Genomic DNA, 25,662 nt, shown 5'->3' with positions numbered 1-25,662 from the left:
ACATAATTAAATAAATCATCAAAATAAATAAGTTTAACAATCTCCCCCTTTTTATGATGGCACAGAATGATCTTTTGGTTTGATTTGGGAGTAAGAAAAGCCCCCCTCAAGTCATGCTTCCTAAATTCATTTCTAAATACATAGGTTAGCACATGTGTAATAAATAAGCTTTAATTAGAGACATGATATGAGACTAAGATATCAAACTATAAATACATAATCATCATATTAGTTTTCAAATAATACCATAATTGGAAAATAATACCATAATACATAACATCATATAAGTTCTCCCCCTGTGACATTAGCAAAAGGAAATCATGGGTCAGAATCTGAAGGAGGAGGAGGGGGAGGAAAATGATAGTGATAAAGGGCATCAAATATATATATATATATATCAATCAACGGTCAATCAACAAATATATATATATATATATATATAGTACATATACAACTCTCCCGCGTCGCTCTCGTTTTTCGCAAAACGCGGTTGCCACGCGACCTGGCTTTTGCTTCATTGGCCGACAAAAGCAACGCTCCTCGATTGCCACTCACCTCTGCTATCTCGCCCTCCTTGTCTTCTTCTCTTCAGCCTTCTTCTAAATTACGCACTCTTCCATTTAATTTTTCACCATTCTCGTCTGTTTCTTCTTTCTTATCGAAAGACAAAAAAAAACTGAACTGAGGAGGCCAAACCTCAGTCTGTTCTCTTCTATTTCTCTGCAACTCATTTTATTTATAGCTCTTACCTCTAAACCATGGCTTCCTCAACCCGTCCCCTCACTCTATTTCCGGACCTAAACGATCCCATAGGCTCTGCTAGACCGAGTGCCTCTACTCTTATTCTTCCTGTCATTCCTCTGCCTAACCTTCCTATGATGTCGATTGAGCAAATCATGGCAGCTCAATCTGGCATAGAAGCCAATCATTTCACACTGACGTCCCGTATGGAGACGGTGACGGCAGTCACAAAATTGGCTCACCGATTGTAAAACAGAACGAGTGAGCTCCATCAGGTCAATGCCCAACTCTCGCTGCTTCAGCGCATGTACAAGGATGCGCGAGCAGAAATAGACGCACTGAAGGCTAAAAATAAAGAGCTTAAACGGAAGACCACCTCCATGGCCCGATTTAGAGCAACGTCGTTCTTGGCCTTTGATAGTTAGCGGGGAGTCGTCGCTCTCGACGAAAGCACGGGGGCAGGGGCGTCAAGGGTCGCCCAAGGTGATAAAAAAAAAGAAGAAAACGATCGAAGATGCGAGTAAGTAAGATCGGCGTATAGCCGGAAAAAAATAAAGGGTTTTTTTTTTTGGTTTTTTTATGTAAATATTTGTATTTTGATTTGTTGTTGTGTTTATGTTTAAGTACTAAAAAATGAAATTAAAAAGCAGAGAAAAAAAAAGAAAATTAAGTCCAAACAAAAAATAATAAGGAGAAAAAAATAAAAAATAAAAGAAATTAAGCCTAATGGCAAAATAAAAAAATAAAATAAATTAATACCAGCAGAAATTAAACTTAAAGCATATGTGAAGCAGTTGAGCATGATCTAACAATCAATTTCTGGAAAAAGCATACAGATTTTGTACAAGATAATTATAAATAAAAAAAAAAAGAATATGTGAGGTGCAAGCTCATAAGTGTGATATCAAAAATAGAATAGAATCTGAGGGAATTTTTATGTACGTATTTATTTATTTATTTATTAAACTAATCAAGTTTAAGTTTTTCCCCTTGTTTCATTTGGCAAAATCAATAGGAGACATGAAATATTCTCTTCAATAATAGCAAATAGGATGCCAAATGTTACCCATAAGGATGCCAAAATGATACCAACATGCAATCTACCAAGGATACCAATATGCAATCTAGAAGATTTAATAATCATTGCTTAAGCATTATGTAGAATACTAAATATTGCTCATAATAGGTTAAACTCAATATAATCTCATGAAGCTAATGTAAATCTAAAAAATGAAGCATGTTCAAGGTAGAGCAATCCATATGCCAAGAAAAATCATGAATTTCAATATATAGCACACATTTTAAGCATAGGCATGATTTTTAAGCAAGAGCGTCATCAAAGAGTATACATTGCAAATCATATAAAGCATAATTAATCTTTTTCATATCAAAGTAATAACAGTATTAGCTCAAAGGATATAAGATAGAATTTTTACCTCAAAAGCTTAAGAGAGCAAATGAGGCTTACGCTAGGTTCAAGAGATGGAAGCTTTTCAATCTTCAATTTTCTTTAATGAGAAGTTCATCTCAAAAGGGTTTAACAAGTATGTTAGCAAAATGATTTCTCCCCCTAAGTTGGTGCTATCCTTTTCTAATGTGATTTGTATAAATATAGCATTCACAGAACAATCACTATTATTCAATAAAAATACAGCACAAATCACTTCTTATCACAAACTCAAAAGGTGAAAAATAATTCAATGATCAAACAAGAGTTTGGAATGCTATTTTTCAGAATTTTTAAGTTGTAGCACATAGCATAATATGCATAAGAAAATAGTGTTATGCTCTTTGTGTTTATTAAAAAATGATGCGATAATCTCATTTAATCACATAACATTATCAAGAGACATTTTCATCAATTCAATCCACATACTCAAGTGTGATAAAATATTTTACTTAATGTGAAACGCAACATGAATGTTATAAACAATTAATTCAGCAATTTATCAATCAAAAGCATTTCATGAGATGTATGCCAATAATCCATATTCAAAAGATATTCAATAGGATAGATGCAATGTCTCTACAAACATATGATACTTCTTTTCATCTAGACATTGTTGGTGGATCATAATCAAGGAATTTCACAACTCATTCAAATATTCCAATGTAAAGCATATAAGCATGAAATTTTCATATTGAGCATATTCTTGAGATCACAAATGTAGAATTCAAAATATAGATAGTATACATCTCAAAAACATGCTATGACATCAAAATTGATTCTACAAAGATATGACTCAAAAAGGAATTAACATATTAGTATGAAGTTATATATAAGATGTGAAAAGTATGCTCACAAAAAAAAATTATCACTTCTTATCTCTTTTTCATAACAATGGATGACATGATATAAAATGTTAATGAATACATAAATCATTCATATTCTAATAGGCATTCATCAAAATAATATAATTCTCATTTTTTAGTTCAATGAATGTTTGAAAGGAACTAGCAGAACATGACTTAGCAAACTTAGTACAATTAAGTTACATGGAAGCAATGATTAGATACAACCTATTGTACACAAATCACACTTTAAAGAATATAGAACTTTAAGCTTAAAGGTGTGTTAGGAGTTATACCTTCATTTACCTCTTTGGAATCTTCAACCATATATTACCTCTATTGTTTATCTTGGGGATTTTCATTTCATCATTCTTCTTCTTATAGGAGCTGATTTTGCTCTTTAGATTGAACACTCTTGTTGTGCATTTCCTCTCGAAGTCCTTGGTGTTCTTTGAGATTCCACTTACAAAATATCTTGATTTCTTTCTTGGTACCCATACTTTCTTGGGTGCATGACGATTAGTCTCAAGAACATTTAATCTCATAAAAGGTTTAGTAGGATCAACACTAATGTCTACTTTGTCAAAAACACATCTTTTATTTCCAAGAAACTTGTTGAGGTTTTCTTTTCCTTTTACAAAATTTTCAAGAGTTTTGTTTAAATCCTCAACATTGTTTTTCAAAATGTTTTTCTCATTGGCAATAGACGTAAAGTCATTTTTCAAAGTACCATTTTCCATTTTTAAAACACCCACATCATTTGAGAGAGAAGTAACTAATTTCTTTAATTTAGAATTCTTAACACAAACATCTCAAATATGTCATGTAATTCATTGAAAGCACTTTCAAGTTCTACATAATTAGAGATTACCTCATCTTGAGTGGATCCTTCTTCTCCTAGAGCCATGAGACATAAGTTGGCTACTCCATAATTTTCTCCCCAAATGGCCTTCTTTTTTGCTGCCATCCCTCATTGAAAGTTCATGAGCCATGAGTGAGCCTAGGAGTTCTTCAATGCCTAATTTTGTTAGGTCTTTTGCTTCTTGGATAGCTGTAACCTTAGCTTCTCATTCATTTGACAAAGACCTAAGTATTTTTCTTACAAGCTCACCATTAGTATAAGATTTACCAAGAGATTTTAGAACATTAATAATATTAGTAAATTTATAAAACATCTCAGAAATATATTCAAATGATTCCATAGTAGAGAGTTCATAATCATGAATAAGCATGTCAATCCGAGACTCTTTTATTTGGCTAGTTCCTTCATAGGTGATTTCAAGTTTATCCCAAATCTCTTTAGCAGTAATACATCCAGAAATTCTATTATACTCATTTGCATCTAGTCCACACACAAGAATAAGCTTGGCTTTAGCATTAGCTTGAAGGAGTTTATAATCGCGCTCATCAAATTCATCCTCAAGTTTAGGCACATTGATATGGTCTACTACCTTGGTAGGGATTGTAGGACCTTTAGTGATAATGAGCCACAAAGCATAATTGGTAGCTTAAAGATGCAAAGTCATTTTTTCTTTCCAATGAATGTAATTACTACCATCAAAGAGAGGTGGCCTATTGCTAGCTTCTCCTACAGCAGAGTAAGTAGAATGCATGGATGCTATGGATCAAAAACTCAAGATTGTTAAATCTAAACAAGAGCCCCAGGCTCTTATACCAATTGTTACCCAAAAGACAACCTAAGAGAGGGGGTGAATTAGGTTTTTACAATTAAAATTAATAATACCCTAATAAAAATTATGACTAGCACAATAGATAAATATAATTAATGAAATAAAAATAATTAAAACAAGTGTCTTAACAACTATGTCAGTTAATGATTTTAGAATAGTAAAAATGTGAAATATAACTATGGCAATTTAAAATAAAAAAAAAGAGAGATAAGAGAGAGAAAGGCAAACAAATTTATAGTGGTTCGGCTTCAACTCGACCTACGTTCACTCCTCAAGCTTCACTTGAGATTTTCCACTATCTTCTAGCTTCACAGGGGCGCTAGCAACCTCTTTACAAATTGAGCAATCATCCACGGATTTTACACAGACTTCACAAGTCCAAACTCTTGCAAATCTTAGGTGATTAACAATCACTCTCAAGATTTCAAGAATACAGTATTTGCAACACTTTTACAAGATAAAATGGTATTTTTGCTTTCAAAGAAAGCTTATAACAAATATCTCTCAAAGATAGATATATAAAATGAAGCTTTGATTTTTCTGTAAATCTCACACATGAAAGATGGGCTTAAAGCTATAAGGCTCAGTGTATAATTTATGAGAATAGATATGAGTGATTATAGATCAAAAAATATTTTCAGATTTTTTTTTGTGTAACTTGTTTACATTAGAGGCTTTGGTATATATAATGAAAATTATAACCGTTTATGGCCGTTGTATTCATTTGAATTTATAGCTGTTTATAGCTATTGTCATGCCCCAAAATTCGGACAATTAAATATCAAATTAGGGCTAAACCCCAATCAATATTCCATCATCCAAATCCTAGGGGTGAAACAAAGAAAACTAAACGCCAACCAAACCATCCACCATAATTCCATAACTAACCAATACCTCAGTGTTTAAGTAACAATACATAGTCAAAATAACTTAAATAATGTATGCTTACAAACCATGACAAATTATCCCAATACTAAAGTCATAAAAAATATAATAATAAATACATAAACTAATCTCAACTCTAAACTCAAGAAAACAAAAGAAATCCAAAAGATATGTCCAAAAACTATAGTTACTCCACGTCACCACCGTAGTCCCAACTAATCCTGCAAAGGAAGCTCGGCTGCGCTCAAACATAACGCACCCGAGTTGCCAAGAGACAAAACGGGTCAGTATACAGGTATACTGGTATGAGTACAAGATTTAACACCCACATGTCTACCAGACACAAACAAAAATACATTTAATTCTTGTTACTGGACAAGACAAGTAGTTCCAACCGCACCGAGATAAATGGGTAGTTTCTCAAGATACAGTGGCATTTAGTTTCTTTCCCGTACACAACGAAATATAAATTGATTATAAAATAAACAAAATAGAAATAAAAATATGCTGGGTCAGCCCTGCATAAAAAGTTAGTAAGACCCACCATCCTGCAAAAGAAAATAAAGTTAGTATAATTTAATCATAAGTAACTTGCTGAAGAAGTATTAAAAAAAAATGCACCGTTTCATGCTTAACTAATTCGAATTGACTAAAACTCAAAGAACAAAAGTTGTACAGAATCAAATTTCCTAAAAGATAGCGTGAACAAATTTAACAGAAACTGAACATGTTGAGAGAAAAACTTAATAGAAAAACCTAGACGGAATTCAATCGAAAAATCTGAAGCTGAAAACGAACAAACACTGCCCTAAGATGATTTTTTTCGGAAAAGTTCAAAACATGAAAAGTGTGCAGAATAATGTTTTACTATTGTTTATGCAAAACCAATAAAAATGAGCTCGTTTTGTGGGTTAAAACAGCCTCTAAAATCTGCATTGCTAAAATGAATCAAAACTACAATAACTAAAATCATCCGATTCTAAGTTCTAATCGATCTTTTTAATAGCAAGCTAAAACACAAAAGTTATCTAGAATCACGTATACATGTCTCTGCTCAAATTTCATAATTTATCGAGGTCGTTTACTATTTTTCAACCTGTACAAATCAATACAATACACACTATAACAATCATCTCATAATTAAATTCTCTGTACCTTAACTCCACCACTTCGGCCTCCACTCCCGGCCTACACATATATCCCATGTGCCTCCCATATACCTAACACCGCTCTGAAGCCAAACTTGCACGGGGATATCGTCCCAAATTTGACCCACACTCCCCGGATGGTTAGCATATATGTACGCGCGTAAATCAAAACACTCGTCTACTCATGAGAACGAGGCAACAATATATATTTACATAGCATCTCACTCATGAGAATAAACATAACAATGTCAAACCTAAGGCATTCAAATAAATCTCATAATCCTCACTTTTTTTAATACACTCTTTCTCACAACACTCAAATAAAACAACAATCCATCGAGTCATGGTGGAGTGTAAGGAATTTATCTATGGGTTTCTAATTTATTTTAATTTCATATATCCATGAAAGTGATTACAACCATAAAATAAATCCACATAAAAATCCTAAACCTGTCATACACAACTAATCAAAATAATTAAAATCAATCAATCATCTAAAAACCCTAAACCTTACATACACTACTAATCAAAATAATTAAAATCAATCAAACATCTAAAAATTCCAAACCTGACATACACAACTAATCAAAATAATTAAAATCAATCTATCATATTTATGTAAAAACATAATCAAACTAACATCAAATAAATAAAAATAAATAAATAAATAAAAACAATGAATTAAACATAAATCAAGGGAAGTGGGGTTTGTACTCACAATATTATTTTGAAGATCAAAGAATTATTTGAAGAATTAATTGAACAACCCAAACAAAACCCTAATCTTTTTTATTCTTTTTCTCCACATTCTTCCTCCGTTCCTCTTTCATGCCATACAGCCACACACAGCATGCTCACACTCTCTCTCTCTCTCCCTCGGCGCCGCTCCTGCCCTGTTTCTCTTTTTTTTTTCTTTCTTTATTTTCTTATCAACTTCTAAACCTAGTTGATTACATATTATATTATATATATATATATAAACCTAAATCTCATACATAATAACCTAATAAACTATTATATAATATTATACAACAAATTATAATATATATAAATATAATTATAAGATACTATATATATCTATATATATAACACCTCTTTTTTTTTATATAACAAATATAAATATATAAATATTTGGATTAATTATATATAATTAAATAACACATTTAATTAATTAATCACCACATTAGATTCATTAAATATCACTTTCAATTCTTACGTGACCATACAATTAATAAAGTCAAAAATAAAATAAGATGATAATAATCATAATAATAAATAAATGACTTAAGAAAATTAGGATCGTTACAACCATTGTAGTCATTTGAATTTATAGCCGTTTATAGCTGTTGTACTTCCATCATTACCAATTTGAATATCTTCCACTCCATACAAATTTGAACCTTTTGGCCTGCTGCTATGCTAGGCTGTTTGAACCATTGTTTTGGGCTGTTTGAACTCCTGATTTAATCAAATATTAAATACATTCTAACAACATTTAGGATAAAGGTTTAGGTGAGAAATAATAGGACAAAATAAATTTTGATTCTATTTTTCTCTTTTAAATAAATCATCAAAATAAATTTTGATTCTATTTTTCTCTTTCAAATAAATCATCAAAATAAATTTTGATTAAAAAATAATTAAATAAATCATCAAAATAAATTTTGGACTTTATTTTTCTTTTTCAAATAAATTAAAACATAATTAAATAAATCATCAAAATAGATAAATCTAACATGTAATAATTGTACTATCAAAAAAAGTGTGTTTTAGTAAAGAGACCATTATTTTGGAATGGAGGGAGTAGTTAAACGCCATCGTTTCATTGTTTAGGGCTTGTTTGGTGACCATTTCGTTTTCAGTTTTCAATTTATATTTACAAAAATTTTAAAAGCTGTCATAAAATTTTGTTTGATAATTTTTTTGGTTCATAAATGGTTGTCTCAGTTTATAAATTTGAGAAAAAAATGTAAACTCAAAAAATAAGGTTACATTAGTTTTTAAACAGAAATTTAAAAATTTAACAAACAAATTTTTTTCCATTAATTTTTTTTTTCAAATAATTTTTTTCCAATTAATTTTTTTCAATTATTTTGTGATGGTTATACTTGACGTCACAAAAAAAAAAAAAAAAAAAAAAAAAAAAAAACTCTCAAAATCTTATTCTCGCTCGTTTTTCCACCCTCAACGAAAAATCCCAAATCTCAAATCCCTAATCTTTTGAACCAAATATCTCATCTCTCTCTCTCTCTCTCTCTCTCTCTCTCTCTCTCTCTCTCTCTCTCTCTCTCGCGTGCGCGCGCAACTATGAGCATGGCAGATGACGGCGAGCAGCGGCAGACGACGGCGTTGAGCGACGGCGAGCAGCGTGAGACGGCAAGCAGCGGCAGATGATGGTGGTCTAGTGTTTGGTTGGTGATTGTGAATCTTCTTTCTCATTCATAGTTCTTTAATCTCCCTGAAATATGTGCTCTTTTCTTGTGGATTAGGTCTTTGAGATCGCTGTTGAGTTTTTGTATTTGATTTGTTGAAATTCATTCCATGGTTTTAGCTATTTTATTTGCATTTCTACCTCTATTTGCTCATACTTGCATGCAGGTATTTTGTTTGGTTATCATTTTAGTAATTTGAGCTAGATATGTTCATTTGACATAGTTATAAATGTTCTTTCTAAGGAAACTGGGTCTTGTTTGTGAATACTCACTCAAACTTGAGTCACAAAATATGTGTTTGTAATTGGTGGTGACTACTTCAGAATGAAAAAAAAATAAAGAAAGAAGAGTTATTTATTTATTTTATATCATATGTATGAAAAATGCTTAAGACCCCTAAAGTTTCACCCTAGATTTTCCCTAATGACGTGGATTGTTGTATGTTTATTATTGATTTGTGTAGGTATCAATCAACCAACTAAAGCTAATACCAAACCCCTTGTCAGGCTAGGATGGGGATGGGTGAAATTAGGCGTCCTGTTTTAGGAGTCTCTAGTATTACTTGTGTATATAAATTATTATCTATTTGGTCATTTGAGCTATAGATATGTCCATTTGACATATAAAATGTACTCTTAAAGGCTATCACTCAAAATTTTACCCAAATTTGAGTGAAAACTTTATTTAGTATGAACCACTCCACTGGGCAAACTTGTACTTAAGCATAAATTTGAGACCCAAAATATTTCCATGAAAATTGAGTAAAACTCAATTTGTATAAGCTTAGGTCAGTGAGTGGAGGCTGTTTTAAGTGATTTTTATCCAAATTTAAGTTTGATATATAGTATGGAGTCAAGGATTGGAGATACCACAAGGAAACTGTCTTGTTTGTGAATATTCTCTAATCTCTCTCAAACTTAAGTCTCAAATATATGTGTATGTAATTGGTAGCAAGTACTTCAGAAAGAAGAAAAAATGGTATATTATATATTATATTATAACATATATATAAATCCACTTATTGTACATTGAAAATAAAATGGAGTGATCTCTTTTTGCTCCCTTCTACCCTATATCTCTGCTTGTTTGCTTTTGATATGAAATGAAAGTACATGGTAAATAGAGGAACATTACTCTTACTGTATCATTCTCTCCTGTGGTTAAAGAAAACTCATTAAGAAATTTTTAATTCTATTTTTTTTGTCTTTTCCAATTCATAAGCATAAAGGGAAATTTATAAGGGATAATTTTAATTCAAATTTTTTTTGTCTTTTCAAATTCATAAACTCATTAAGAAATTTTTAATTCTAATGACTAAGGGATAATTTTCTTTGTAAAATGATTTTAGCATCTCTTCTTTTGCTCATTTCATATTTGCAAAACAATTCATCCCTTAGGAGGTTTAACTAATGACATATCAGTTAACCACTAATTGTTAGTTCTTGGATTCTTCATGCGTGGGTGTGCCACTCCTACTTAGAGGTCATTCACAACAGGATGACATAGATGTGCATATTATAAAAAATGCTTAAAAATAGATTAGCAGAATGGGATGGAATTCTCCAAATACCATTGTTGATAAGATATGTAATGAGCAGGAAATTTAACGTTGATTGCTATATCTGAAAGATACAAATTTGATGATACTAAATTTTCAATAAATTTTAGAGGATTTGGATATAACACATGATTTGTAGCTAAAAAATGGAAAGAATATTACTTCAATCACCACCAGAGAGTAAGAATTCTTAGATAGATCCACGAAAATAGCATTAAATGAAGCAAATCCATTGCATACAAAAACTCCACGAAAATAGTATTAAATTTCCATTGCATTACGCTTGAGTTTTAACTGTAAAGTGACTGATAGTTCTTTGATCCAGGAACCACTTCATGATATTGTGGGTTTTAGAAAAGAAGTAAATGGAATCAGAATTGATGTGGCTCTTCAGTGGTGTGCAATTATTTCTTTCTTTCTTCTTGTTGCATTTTTTTTTCCCCCATGAATCTCTTGACAATTTCTTCTTTCAAATTTATTTATTTTGGTCAATCCACAAGAAAATACAGAGACCACTTCAATAGATTCAGTCCACGTGTCACTCTTGCAATTGTAAGAATCCGAGTTCCTAGCTTGATTTCCAAAAGTGGCTCTTGCAATTGTAAAAAGGCTATATTATTAAGGGAGGGTTGTATAACTTGACCACCTAATTTTGGTGATGAGTTTTCTTAATTTTCCCTACTTGAGAGTCATAATAATTACTGCTTAATTAATATGGAAGCTACTATCCTTCTCTGTATGGGGCTTCATGCTCAGCTCAACGGCATCCTGACTCTTGAAGTCATTGTTTTTTAGGTTATTTATAAGATATCATCACGAGCATGATTTGAAAAGGTTCTAAACATGAAAATTGAATTTGCCACCATAGAATGCAATCAGTAAATCTAGTTCCAGCTATATATGGTTGGCTGTGTGAATTATGTTTCGCAATTTTGCATCTACAAGACAATAATGCCTTTGAACCCTTTCAGAACCACATTTGTGCAATTTTCCCCTTTTACTCCTGTTAGGCTATTGCACATCACAACTATGACCGAAGTATATTGAGGGATAATCTTAACATGCTATAATCTAAAGTAATATATGGGTAAGAAGATTGGGTAACTAAGCAAACATGGTTATGAATTTAATTGCAATTTAATTGCAGTTAGAGCCGAATTTCACTCTAAACAAACTAGTTGAAACTTAGAATTCGAGGTGTTAACGCCTCAAAATCACCAAACAGCGTCAGAGTAGCACGATACTTGGCACACACGACTACCTAGGCACGAGAGACTTGTGGGAGAAGACGGGACTTGAATCAGGTTCCCAGTTTAGGAGTTAGAGCCGAATTTCACTCTAGACAAACTAGTTTCTTAAGAAACTTAGAATTTGAGGTGTTAAGGCCCCAAAATCACAAAACAGTGGCAGAGTAGCACGAAACTTGGAACACATAACCGCCTAGGCACGAGAGACATGTGGGAGAAGACGGAACTCGAATCGGATTCCCGGTTTGGGAGTTAGAGCCGGATTTCACTCTAGACAAACTAGTTTCTTAAGAAACTTAGAATTCTAGGTGTTGACGCCCCAAAATCACCAAACGGCGTCGGATTAGCATGAAACTTGGCACACACGACCGCCTAGCCATGAGAGAGTTGTGGGAGAAGACGGGATTCGAATCGGGTTTCCGGTTTGGGAGTTAGAGCCGGATTTCACCCTAGACAAACTAGTTTTTTAAAAACCTTAGAATTCGAGGTGTAAACGCCCCAAAATCACCAAACAGCGTCAGAGTAGCATGAAACTTAGCACACATGACCGCCTAGACACGAGAGACTTATAGGAGAAGACGTGACTCGAATTGGATTCCCCGTTTGGGAGTTAGAGTCGAATTTCACTCTATACAAATTAGTTTCTTAAGAAACTTAGAATTCGAGATGTTGACACCCCAAAATCACCAAACGGTATCGGAGTAGCACGAAACTTGGCACACACGACCGCCTAGGCACGAGAGACTTGTGGGAGAAGACGGGACTCAAATCAGATTCTCGGTTTGGAGTTAGAGTCGGATTTCACTCTAGACAAACTAGTTGAAACTTAGAATTCAAGGTGTTGACGCCCCAAAATCACCAAACGGCGTCGGAGTAGTACAAAACTTGGCACAAATGACCGCCTAGGCACGAGAGACTTGTGAGAAAAGACGGGACTCAAATCGGGTTCCTGGCTTGGGAGTTAGAGCTGGATTTCATTTTCGACAAATTAGTTTCTTAAGAAACTTAGAATTCGAGGTGTTAAAGCCCCAAACTACCAAACGGCGCCAGATTAGCGTGAAACTTGGTACACATGACCGCCTAGGCATGAGAGACTTGTGGAAGAAGACGGGACTCAAATCGGATTCTTGATATGGGAGTTAGAGCCGAATTTCACTATAGACAAACTAATTTCTTAAAAAACTTAGAATTCGAGGTGTTGACGCCCCAAAATCACCAAATGGCGTTGGATTAGCACGAAACGTGGCACACACAACCGCCTAGGCACAAGAGAGTTGTGGGAGAAGACGAGACTCGAATGGGGTTCCCGGTTTGGGAGTTATAGCCCGATTTCACTCTAGACAAACTAGTTTCCTAAGAAACTTAGAATTCGAGGTGTTAACGCCCCAAAATCACCAAACAGCGTCGGATTAGCACGAAACTTGGCATGAACGACCGCCTAGGCACGAGAGACTTGTGGGAGAAGACGGGACTCAAATCGAATTCCCGGTTTAGGAGTTAGAGCTAAATTTCACTCTTCACAAATTAGTTTCTTAAGAAACTTAGAATTCGAGGTGTTGACGCCCCAAAATCATCAAACGGCGTCGGAGTAGCACAAAACTTGGCACACACAACCGCCTAGGCACGAGAGACTTGTGGGAGAAGACAGGACTCGAATTAGGTTCCCAATTTGGGAGTTAGAGTCAAATTTCACGCTAAGCAAACTAGTTCCTTAAGAAACTTATAATTCGAGATGTTAACGCACCAAAACCACTAAACGGCGTCGGATTAGCACAAAACTTGGCACAAACAACCACCTAGGCATGAGAGACTTGTGGAAGAGGACGAGACTCAAATCGCGTTCTCAGTTTGGGAGTTAGAGTCGGATTTCAGTTTAGGCAAAATTATTTACTTATCTTTATAATTGTATAGAAGTTTAATTTTATATTTTTTTGTAATTAACATATTAACACATAATTATATTGTCACTAATTATTTTTATTTTTTTTTCAGATATTTCCCAAGTGGGAGTTTCCTTCTTGTGGAATGCATGCTTGTGAAAAAGGCGACTAACTTTTGTTTTTGTTACCCACGGTGAATGATGAGGAAAACTTTTAATTTTTGTTTATGTTATTTTGAATTATGAACAACATTATGTATTTAAACATTATATATGAATTATAGAACATTTTGTAGTGGGGTAATTTTGTTGATATGTAGTTATGGATGCAAAAATGTTTTTATTATGGAGAAATTATTATTTCTATATAGGAATTTTTATATTATTATGCAATTATTGGTTTCTTTTTCAATTATTTTTTATTTAATACATATAATTTTAATATTTTTAATAATTATATTGCAGTTTTTGTTTTTTTGTTTGTTTGTTTTGTTTTTTGTTTTTTGTTTTTTTTTTTTTTTTTTGCGATGGCACCACACCGTCGCAAAAAAAAAAAAAACACAATTCGCGACAGAATTAGTTGTCGTCTCAAATAAGACTTTTAGCGACGATAAAACAGTGCCATCGCAAAAGTTCTCCCTCTTTTACATATTATTAGTGACAATAAAATGTCGTCGCAAAAAGCAACAATTGTCGTCGCAAAAAAAAGGCGATGGGATGATACCGTCGCTAAAAAGTTTTTGTAACGCCCTCTGTTATGAACCCCCCTTTGCCGTCGCTAAAATTCATTTGCCGTCGCTAAAATTCATTTGAGACGGCATTAGGAGTATTAGCGACAGCATTTTGCCGTCGCAACAACTTGAATTTTTTGTAGTGTGTCGTTGCATTTATGGTCATTCTCAATGTATTCTATTAGTTCTTCTCATATAATTTCAATACCATTACATGATCTATCTCTTAATTAATCATGAACTTTCTCATCTTTTTGGGATCTACCTTCACTACAAAAAATTAAGGTTTTGGGCACCAAAATTTAGGGACAAAATTATTTTTTAGGAACAAATATTTTTGTTGCGAAAAATGTCGTTATTATATTTTCAGTAACGAAAATTAGACATTAGTGATGAATTATTATTTATTTGAGACCAAAATGTTTCTCAAAAAATAAATTATTTTGAGACCAAATTATTTTGTCCCTAAAAGTCTATTTATTAGTGACATTTTCAAAATTTTGTGGCTAAAAACTTTACTTTTTTACTTTTCGGAACGACCTTTTAGTGACCATTCTCAGTATGATTGAAATTGGTCCCTAAATGTCTTTTGCAGCAAAATTTTCACTTTTAAAAACCAAAACATTTAGTTTCTAAAACTTTTATATGTTGTAGTGCCTCCCAATTCTTTTATTCTTTCTCTAACAATGTAATATGCCTACAATTCTCACTAGAGTAATTACACTCAACAAATGCGTACAATCCACAAAAATTTAAAAATCATGAATAATAGAATTATGATTGTCAAATTATCCAATTTCATACCTTGTTACTCTGAATAGATCCTTGACAAATATTAGTCTAGTGTTTTTGGTTTCAATTTTCTGAATTCAATTTTTTGAAAATTGAGTTTTTTTGTTTTTCGTATTTTTTTGTTTTTAGTAAATATTTTTAAATTTCAAGCAATTTTTTTTAATACTTTTTTAGATGCACCTTACTTAGATGTATCTAAATAGTAAAATATTTGTGAAAAAATATTTTAAAAAATTAATAAATACACAAAAATACGAAAAATTTACTAAATTTCTATATATATTTTATTTTGATATTTAGTGAATTTTTTAAGGATTTTGTTTATAAACATTATACTTTTTAAGTGTATTTATGTTAGGTATGTCTAAAAATTTTTAAAATTGTTTAACATATTAGAAAAATTCAATGAAAACAAAAAGTACGAAAAATGAAAAAATAAAATTTTTAAAAGGTAAATTCTTAAAATGAAAACCAAACAAAGTGATTGTTAGTTCACTTATGTGGTTATGAATATATTTTTATACGTTATGATTTGTTACAGAAAGTCAAGTATAATAAATTTTTTTGTTTTTTGTTCTTCAAAAGTAAGAAAATATAGTTTTATATAAAGATTTAATTGTAAAAAAATATACTGATTACCTAAAATATATAGAATTTCTAAAGACAGGTTTCCTTAAATAAATGTAAACGTTGATTATATAGTTTAGACTCAATTTGCTACAAAATTGAATAAGAATTAATAAATTTTGAATTATTTAATAGGTGGCCAATCATAAATTGCCACATCCATGGGGTAGTAGGAGTAATTGGAGGAAAACTTTTTTTTGTTTGTTTAAATGCAACTAAAACATTTGATGGATGTGTTTTGTATTAATGTTTCAAAAATAATGGCTGTGATGTGACCATTCAAATGTGTTGGTAGGTGGTGGTGAGATCCGATGTTGGCCACTATACTAGTGGATTTGCGCGCATATTGTTAAATTTATAAAATATAAATTTTTATTTTTATTTAAAATATATATAGTGTGTATTATTCACGTAATAAAGGTATATTACTTAACTATAGGTCTTAGGTATTAGAGCTATTCACTTTCACATCCCACCACCACCACCACCACCGCACCACCAAAGCCTAGATATGGCCACCACCAGAGCTGTTCACTTTCGCTTTCACATGATAAGACCAGCACACCACCAATGCTGTTCACTTTCAGATGGTAAGAGAAATTAAAGGGTTGTTTGGAGTGTCCTAAATAAGTGTATTTTTTGTCTTTTTAAACTAAAAAGTTGAAAAAAATATAGATGTTTTGGTTTAATTTTCATATGAATTTGAATTTGGATCATAGTTAAAACAGTAATATATCTCATCTTTTGGCATGTACGTGAAAAACATGTTGCCAGATTTACATAAAAGAAAAAGAATAAAAACCAAGGGACTGGATTTGTTTTTACAGAGTAACATGCAAAAAGAAAAAGCTTATGACTTCATGTAAAAAGAAAAAGATTGTAAAGAAAAAGAACCTCAATTCTTTCTCAGAAACAAGACCAGGAAAGAAATGCTGAACTTCATTTTTGGTTTTGATGAAGATTCTCAAACAGATAACACTTGTAAAGGTGTCAATCTTAATCTAATACAATTGCTTAAAACTGGAATTGGAAAGGAGATATAAGGATACAGATTATGCTACCTCTTGCTAGATTGTGTATCTGATTCTTACGAGCTAGCAATGTCGGATCAGGCTTTCAACGAGGACCAACACAATGCGCAGCTGAGTGTTGCCCTCTGACCCCACAGCCACAACCCCGCATCGGCGATGCGTTCCGAAGTTTCATAATGAACGCAGGAGGCGAGTCTGGCGAGACCGGTGAGTCCTCATGAGAAAGCGAAGCCAATGCATAAGATACAGAGGGTCCCCCAGATGCTTCGGCAGAAATAAAAAACAGAGAAAATCATACATCCATGTTATTCTGTGCAAGTAAATTTTTCTAGAAATGTTAACCCATGTAAAAGTTCAAATAAAAGCCTACTTGTTGAAGTATGATCTGTAGTTATGTGTTGGGAAGATACCATCATATCTTATCTGGAAAAGTTTATAGAAAAATTAAAATAGCTTTTGGTGGAGTTTTTAAAATTTGATTTGAGAATAGGAGTTGTATTTTAAGTTTGTGAGTTTTAGAATTATAATTTGAGTGTAGAAAATTTGTTTGGCTATGAGTTTTGAAAAGACTTTTTTGAAAAGAGTTTTGAATTGAGTTTGAAATGAATGATGTGACATATGATATTTAATTCAAAAACTTACAATTCATAACCAAACACACAATCCAAAATCCTATTCAAATCTCATAAAAAATTTTAAAAAAATTATGGAAATATTTTTTATTTAAAATATAAAAATAACAGATGCAAAAGGTCAAAATCAAAAAAAAAAAAAGTATATTGTTCCAGTCAACCGGCCGAACGTCTGGGAGGACGTCAAAGGAGACGACCGGATTAGCCAAATTTTTCCGCCTAAAAAGGAATTTTTAAAAGTTGATGTAAAATTAATTTTTGAAAATTATAACCAAACACAACGTGCAAACCAAGTGGTAGAATTAGAATTCCAAAGATCTACTCTTCCAAACAAAGCATAATTTGCTATTTTACCTTTCCTAATCTTGGTTTATGTCAACACACACACACTTTAAAGATGATTGCTATATATTACTAATTGTTTGTGTTTTCATTGTTTTATATGATCTTGGTACATGTTTAATGTATTAATTACCATCACTATTGTTTTCATGATTATTTTCAAACTAAAAATCAATCACAAGTATTGAATTCAGCTGGTTATGAACTTGTACAACACTTGTGGGAAACATGCAAAATGCTTTATAATATTATAGTTTTAGATGTACTTTCACTACAACAATTTACACTTTTGGCGATCAAATTTGCCGACTAAACTTTTTTTAGTCGCCAAAAGTTGTAGAATAGGCGACTAAAAATTATATTGGTCGCCGTTGAATATGATTTTTAGCTACTAATTTTTTTAGTAGCTGTATCTTCATTATTGGCGACTAAAACAAAAATTAGTCGCTAAATATGAACAATACGCGACTAAAAGTTATTTTAGTCGGCATTAGATCATGTTTTAGGCTACTAAAATTTTTGTTTGTCGTGGTATACTAGTTTTTGGCTACTAAAATAAATTTAGTCACCAAAAGCCTAGCATAATGTTTGCTATTAAACTTTGGCAACCAAAGTTTTGGTCGGCAAATATTCATTTTCGGTGACTAAAAATTTTTTAGTCGCTGTAAGGTAATTTTTGCCTGCTAAAATTATTTAGTCACTAAATAAAAAACATAAATTTTACTTTTATCTTTGGTGACGAAAAATTTGGCCGGTGAATAATTCTTTTCGGTGACCAAAATACCTTTAGTAGCCAAAATGGTTGCTTTTGGCGACTAAAATATTAGTCGTTGTTTGTTAAATGTTGGCTACTAATTAAATTAGTTGGTATAATTAACCTTTGGCAACAAACAACAAGTTTGGTCGCCAAAGGTATATAAAATTTTAGTGGGAATATTAAAAGAATGGCGCCAGTTCTTCTTAGCATTTTTGAAAACAGGGTTCTCTTCTCTCTCTCTCTTCTCCTTCCTCTATTTTCCCATTTTGTCACTCTTGCTTTAGGGTTTATATTATTTATTTAGTTTAATTTCCTGTTTAGCTTGTTTTTGGTTTAATTTCTTCAACTTGCAGTAAATTTGGAGTTGCATTGGTAGATTGTCTAGCTAATTTAGCAGTTCTCTTTGTTTTTGTTGAGGGAAAAATTTGGGTTCATTGAGGCATTTGAGTTTATCAAGGAAAATTTTGGGGTCCCTGCGATTGTGTGTCCTGCTTTGGGGGGTTTAGGAGCTGTGTTAGTAGCTGTCAAGTATCCTGGAATACTCTACTAAGTTTGAAGTTCTTCATATTGGAAAGAGGGCTTTGGTCATTAGTGCTGATTCATGGGTATTAGTGGTGACAAATGCGAAGTTCATTGAAGAGGATGAAAGGTAATCTTCTTTTCAGTGTCTCTCTCCTTTCAACCCATCCCCATCCTATTCAACTAACTTCACTAACTTTAACACCTTTCTTTTCCTTGTATGTGTGTTTTATTTTATTTATTTATTTTTTTTATTTTAGATTTGTGAAAGAGTGGAAGAAGTATCTTGAAGGAGGCGAGAATAATGAACGATGTGCCTGTGTGGAAAGTTGGTGAAAGTGTCTATAACTTTGGAAGATGGATGCCTCCGGCAACCACTGAGCTTCGTCCTGATGTCTGGTAAGATGTTTGGTGTGTTTTGAATACCATTGTCTACTTTTCTATTTACCTTAAAAAAGTTTAGGACTATGGAACCTTGTTTGTGCCATATTTTGTGCGAAATGGTGTGATGATGATGATCAATCTTCTTTTGTTATGTTCTACATACCCCTAGGAAGTTGAGACAATTGTGTATTTGCTCTTTAGTTGTGATCAATAAGAAGAATTTTATTTGGTAGCAAACTTTAAACTACCAAATTGATCTTGATACTTTCCTTCAATAATGCATGATGATGCCATCCACGAGTTATGTTTATTAGGGGTGATCATAGTTTCCAATCTAGAAGCAAAAAATTGAAATAGTCAAGGCAGAGAAAACAAAATGGTAACATAAAGATGATATATTATTCAGAGACATGAGAGATAAGCCGAAAAGTGACTGAGTTTTAGTAGTTTAACTAGATTATGATAAAATCGGTTTATAAGTTATTACACAATTGTCACCCAGTCATTTATCTTACACAATTGTTAACCATCTTTTATAATTTCAAGCTACTATTATAAGTGAAAGTCATATTTTTGTCTTTCATTCTCAGTTGTAGATGCTATTGTTGTTTATTCAAACATTGAAAAGGAAAATAAATAAATACCAGTAACCTGTACTTTATTTTTAGTGTTATCCCTCCCTGGAGTAATCTGTGGCTTGTTGATTCAATTGTACTGACCATGCTCCTTCATATTCTTATCTTGTACATGCGACCTCTGTCTATTCTTTTTTTCCACAAGTGATTTATCTTCTACTTCTATCTATTTACTGCAATTTCTTTTCTCTGATTCGACTTTTTTGCCCCCTTACATGAGGTTGTTAATTAAAATATTTGAATTTTGTGTTGTAGGTGACGCCATTGTCTTGGGCTGAGTGGACTGTTGTTTTGTATCTTTCATTTCCTATGAGTAGTTTGATTACATTCCTTGTTTGCTGATATTCATATTCTCTCTCTTTGAGTATCGGAACTTATTATCTTGCCATGTTGGTGCATTTTCTGCTGCTAATTGTGTTATGATATTGTTAAAATTAATAGATAAATATCATGAATTGCTACTTTTTTTCTTTTTTTCGTTTTTGTTATAGATATAGTGTTATAGACAAATGACGTAAATAAATAAAATTAATCATTAGATTACACATTCCTCATATTTTAATCTTGTTTGCCAAATTAAGGTCAATTAGAAATCATGAACTATCTATATATATGTTGGTATTGTTTAATAGAATATGACTCTAACTTGGTGGTCTATCTAGATAATAAGAGAATAATAAGAGAACTTTTAATCTCTAATCAACCTAAAATTTGGCATGCATGAACAATCCGTTTTATTTTATGAAATATGAATCTAGCAAAAAGTTATGAAACGATGTAATGTAAGACTAAAAAGGTTTTACATTGGATGTAAAAGGGATCTCTCCCCATGTACTAAGTATGTATTATTATTTCCATGTATACACACATTTCTTGTCATTTAAGTAGGAAATGTTATTCAGATATTACTTTACTTTAAATTTTAGTAAAAATATTATTATTTGCCATTAAAGCAATGTCCTGGCCTTAATATTTATTAAAATGCGATGAAAGAAAAATTAATTCAAAAAGGAGGTAAACTAATGGCAACTTGATAACATAATGGTAATTTTATTTATATAAGGATGGTATTTCATATATCTGTATGGTGGAACAAAGATTATATTTAACTCATCATTAGTGTAAGATATATAGTCTATATATAATTGATTGAAATTGTTAAGGATAGGAGAGTAATTATGATAGATGGTAAAAGGCAAATGTAGAAACAAAAGGGTAGATTTGTGTGTTTATAAATCATTTTTGTTGGGGAGTTAAAGTAATTCAACAAGATTAACTCCTTGGGTTGTCGAACTAGTCCTTGAGTTAGTCAATTTTCAAAAGAAGATTTTTTTTATTTATTTTTTAGAGATCCTTCATATTTTTGCAGCACTTTTGTGTTACTTCTTCTAAGCTACATCTATTGGATCCAAAATGAGTAACCGATTTCCATGGTTATATTGAGTTATATTTGGGTATTGTATTAGTATCTGCCTATGGGGTTGTGCAGGAAAAAAAGCTTGGTAAAGCTACCATCAAAGTAGTATTTAATTTTGATCCATTCAATTACGATGAGGTAATGGCTAATGACACACAGATAAAGTTTATTGCTTCCTCATGTTTATTTCTCATCCTATTAGACATGTAGTTTCTAATTGTTGAGATCAGTGAAGTGGATTCTTGAGTTTTGTTCTGCCCCAAAAGCGATATTTTGTTCTTGAGGATAATTTCTATTACATTCAATCCTATGGTTTTAAAGTTCCTTGAAACTTCTTAGTAATTTGATTGATTGCTTCCTCAATTCACGTAAGACATTACTTAACTCAAAATTCAAAAACCTTGTCGATTAATTCAAAACCTTGTCAATTAACTCAAAGTTCCTCAAACTTCTTAGTAATAAGAAGAAAATCTATTTCTGAGCTGAATAACTTTTAGTGTGCACTGCTTTTTTCCTTGGGAAATTTTCCATTCCATTGGCATTCCAAGTTCAAATTCATATTAAGAATGGTAATACATCTTCAGAGATTTTGTGACTTGGTGATCAAATTTTTGATGGCCCGTGTAATATGTGTTTTGCTATCGGCTCACCAATCACCATGCTGAATTCAGAAAAGTTCATTCAAGTTTCAACCACTGATGTCCCACAAAGCATTTCTTGATAACAAATTTTCAAATAAATGTTGGTCTGAATATTTTCTTTTTTCTGTTCCAAGAATGATGATGCAGCATCATTATGTATCTTCTACTGTGGGGATATATTTTTTGAGTATCAACACGTGGCAAGGTGACGCCGACGTGTCAGCCGAGGTGCCACGTGTCTTGGTCATGACGCCGAGGTGATCTCGGCAAGGCCGAGCTTATCTCGGAAGATATCGGAATCCGAGATAAGTGGATAAGGGACAAGAGTCCTAGAATGAGAGAAGACTTCAGTTTGTATTAAGATAAGACTCTTAGAGAGTTTATCCTAATCTTACTGGGAGTCCAAGATTAGCAGTAATCCTGAGTCCATAGAAGTCAGGCTTCTATTGGGACTAGGTTTATGTTGGCTATAAAAGAGAGGCACCCCCATGGGTCTAAGGTATGCTTTTGATACTCAAGCTTGTGAGTTTAGCACTTGATTTATCTTTGAGAGATATACTGACTTGATCGTCGGAGTGCCCCCGGGTGGATGAACCACAGCCGGAATCTTCTCTTTCTGTTGCAGGTCAGCCAGGTGTCATCTATTCTGCCAGTGCTCTCCAGCTGGTTACTAAGCGGGCAATGTGGTCAGAAAATCACTCACACATCTACCATTTGGGATAACTGGTGAACTGCTTCCATGTAGCTTCTACATTTTTACTGAGGTCAAAAACAAGCACTGAAGCACAAAAAAGGTGATTTGGTCAAGTCAGAGAAACTACAAGGACAAAAGGAGACCCATAATGAACTTGATAGAACTAGTAACTAATCCCAACATGTAAGTACTGAAAAAACTCACAAAAAAAACCCAACATGTAAGTGCATAAATTTTTGGTTTGAGTTTTGTGAAAGTGAGAATTAAATAACTAGAGAACTAATCTGGTTCTCAATTGGAGGCAAATCAGGTTTTGCTATTGAAGTTATAAGGTGCCTGTGTGTTGGAGCATCAGCTGCTGCACTCTGTCTTTGTGTTGTATTCTGTCTTAATCTGCCACTGCAGGGGCGAAAGGTTCTGGTGTATTAAGCTGTGGAGTAGTCATTGATTGAATTGTGGCAGTGGAGATGTGGAGCAATGGTGTTAGTCATGGTGCTAGTCTGGTAACTTCTGGTTTGCTCAGCACTATCTGCTGTTGGTAGTCTGCTGTTAGTGGCTTAGAATCTGATCTAATCTGTTAGTTGCTGATTTAATTTGAAGTTGTCTTGCTAAGCTCTTCAGTGGCTGCATTTTGTTTATTGTTTTTGCTCATATGTGGCTGCATCAGTTTGATCTAATTTGTTGGTTGCCTCTGTTGTTTTGAGAATAAGCTTCAACTAAACCCTTTGTATTTGCAAATTCTGCTATTGATCATTTTCTAAGTCTTGTTTGTTTTGGACAGTGGCAAGACTGCAATGGTAGCTACTGTTGGTATTGACAGCGATTTTCCCTATGTCAAGATAGTAAGTATTCCTTATAGCCTGCCCTCCCTTCTTCTCTTTCTCTCTCATGTTTTTAAATTCTACTTTTTTTCCTATGACAGATATTAGCTGAAACAATGATTGGGCTTAGTGAAAGCAGTAAATGTGCTCAGATTGTGAAGGTATTTGAGGATGCTTATAAGTCACCATTAAGCATTATTATCGTAGATGACATTGAGAGGTAACTTCAGCTTATTCTAAGTTTGTGTTCTGCAATATGTTTGTCCTTAAATTCTATTGGTAATTAGTCTTTTCAAAATTCATTAATGCAGGCTACCGGAGCATGTTGCAATTGGACCTTGGTTTTCTAATTTGATTTCTCAAACATTGATGGTCCTTCTCAAAAGGCTTCCTGTAACGACCCCAAAATCCGCATTAGAGATTACCTTTAAGGCCTTATGGGTTAATGCATTTTAATTTAATGATATCTGTTCAAATTGAGGAATTATCTGTTTAGCCACGGCTTTAAAATTGAAATTACCGACCTTTACGGGTTCAGAAATCACAATTGAGTACTTGGGTGTGCTAATGGAAATTTTTAGAACTATTTGGGAAAATTAATTGGAAATCTAATTTGTTTGATTCGTTAATGCACGTTTGGGTGGTTAACTTGGTACTGCAAATTGAAGGCCTTAGAGGCTTCAGAAATCAGAACAGGGGACATATTTATGATCAGCACAATTTTTAGAGTCATCTGGGAAGTTTAATTGGAATTTGATTTAATGCGATTCGTAAGGCCGCGTTTGGCTCTCCCTATTGTGTTAAACTTATATGTGTGTATATTTAATGTATATGTATATGAGAGGCATGAGTTGAACTCATCTCTTGGAACCTAAAAATATCTAAAGGAGAGAGAGGGGAAACCGTGAAAAGGAGAGAGAGAAGAGAGACAAGCTCCTCAATATCCATGGTGGTTTTGAAGATGCTTGAAAGGAATTGAAGGAAGAAAAAGAAGACCACCGATGGAAAACTTGGGGGAAATTGAAGAAAGCTAAGAGAAAGACAAAGATTGAACTAAGGTATGATCATCTATCTTGAATCCTTATGTTTAAAGCATCAATTACATGAAATCAAGGATTGATATCGAAGATGTGAACTTTGAATTCCCACTATGGCTATTTTATGCTCTTGTGTTCTTGTGCCTGGGAATTGAGTAATATTTTGAGGTTATGATGTTTGATGGAGATTAATAATGTGAAATTTATCATGTATTAAAGGGTTTTGGGCTTTGACTTACATGAAATTGAGGTTTGATTTTGAAATGAGAGGTTCCAATTACACAGCCATTTTCAGACTGCAAACTGCCCAGAGCCGCACGTGCGGCTCTGTTTCCCGCACGTGCGGGAGACAGCTTTGTTTAGCCAACTTTGAATAAGCATATATTTTGCCTCCGGACTCCGTTTTGAGTGATTCTTGAGCCTAAAATCAAGCCCCGGGAGTCTAGTTTCCAATGGTGGTAGTCTCACTCCCAAATTATAAATACATAAATAGTTATTCCCAAATTAGTGACTACTATTCACTTTCTGTCAACCAGTTTTGTACCATTTCTTCACCTAAACCATTTCCCATCGATTTCTCCTGTTTTCTAAGACATGGATTATAACTTATTAAGGAATAATGAGCTTGGTACCACCATGGATAATTGATTGAATGATCAAAAAGAATAAGTAAAGGATCGATTATAATCTCATATTATGTGTTGTGCACTGTACTTGTAGGTCGAGACG

General features: G+C 32.9%; 1 protein-coding gene across 1 annotated transcript; it reads left to right on the top strand.

The window, feature by feature from the left end:
- The first annotated feature begins 19,010 nt into the window (after positions 1-19,010).
- LOC114317798 (vesicle-fusing ATPase) lies at positions 19,011-24,496 on the top strand. The gene is made up of 5 exons (XM_082890889.1): positions 19,011-19,434; positions 19,565-21,878; positions 23,857-23,917; positions 23,998-24,116; positions 24,208-24,496. The coding sequence occupies exons 2-5, from the start codon at positions 21,874-21,876 to the stop codon at positions 24,350-24,352; spliced, it is 330 nt and encodes a 109-aa protein (XP_082747015.1). The 5' UTR covers positions 19,011-19,434; positions 19,565-21,873; the 3' UTR covers positions 24,353-24,496.
- Positions 24,497-25,662: the final 1,166 nt, after the last annotated feature.

The sequence above is a fragment of the Camellia sinensis genome, chromosome 10 (assembly GCF_055761805.1).
Source record: "Camellia sinensis isolate YWXY chromosome 10, ASM5576180v1, whole genome shotgun sequence".
NCBI lineage: Eukaryota > Viridiplantae > Streptophyta > Magnoliopsida > Ericales > Theaceae > Camellia > Camellia sinensis.
This window is presented reverse-complemented; position numbering and strand designations above follow the sequence as displayed.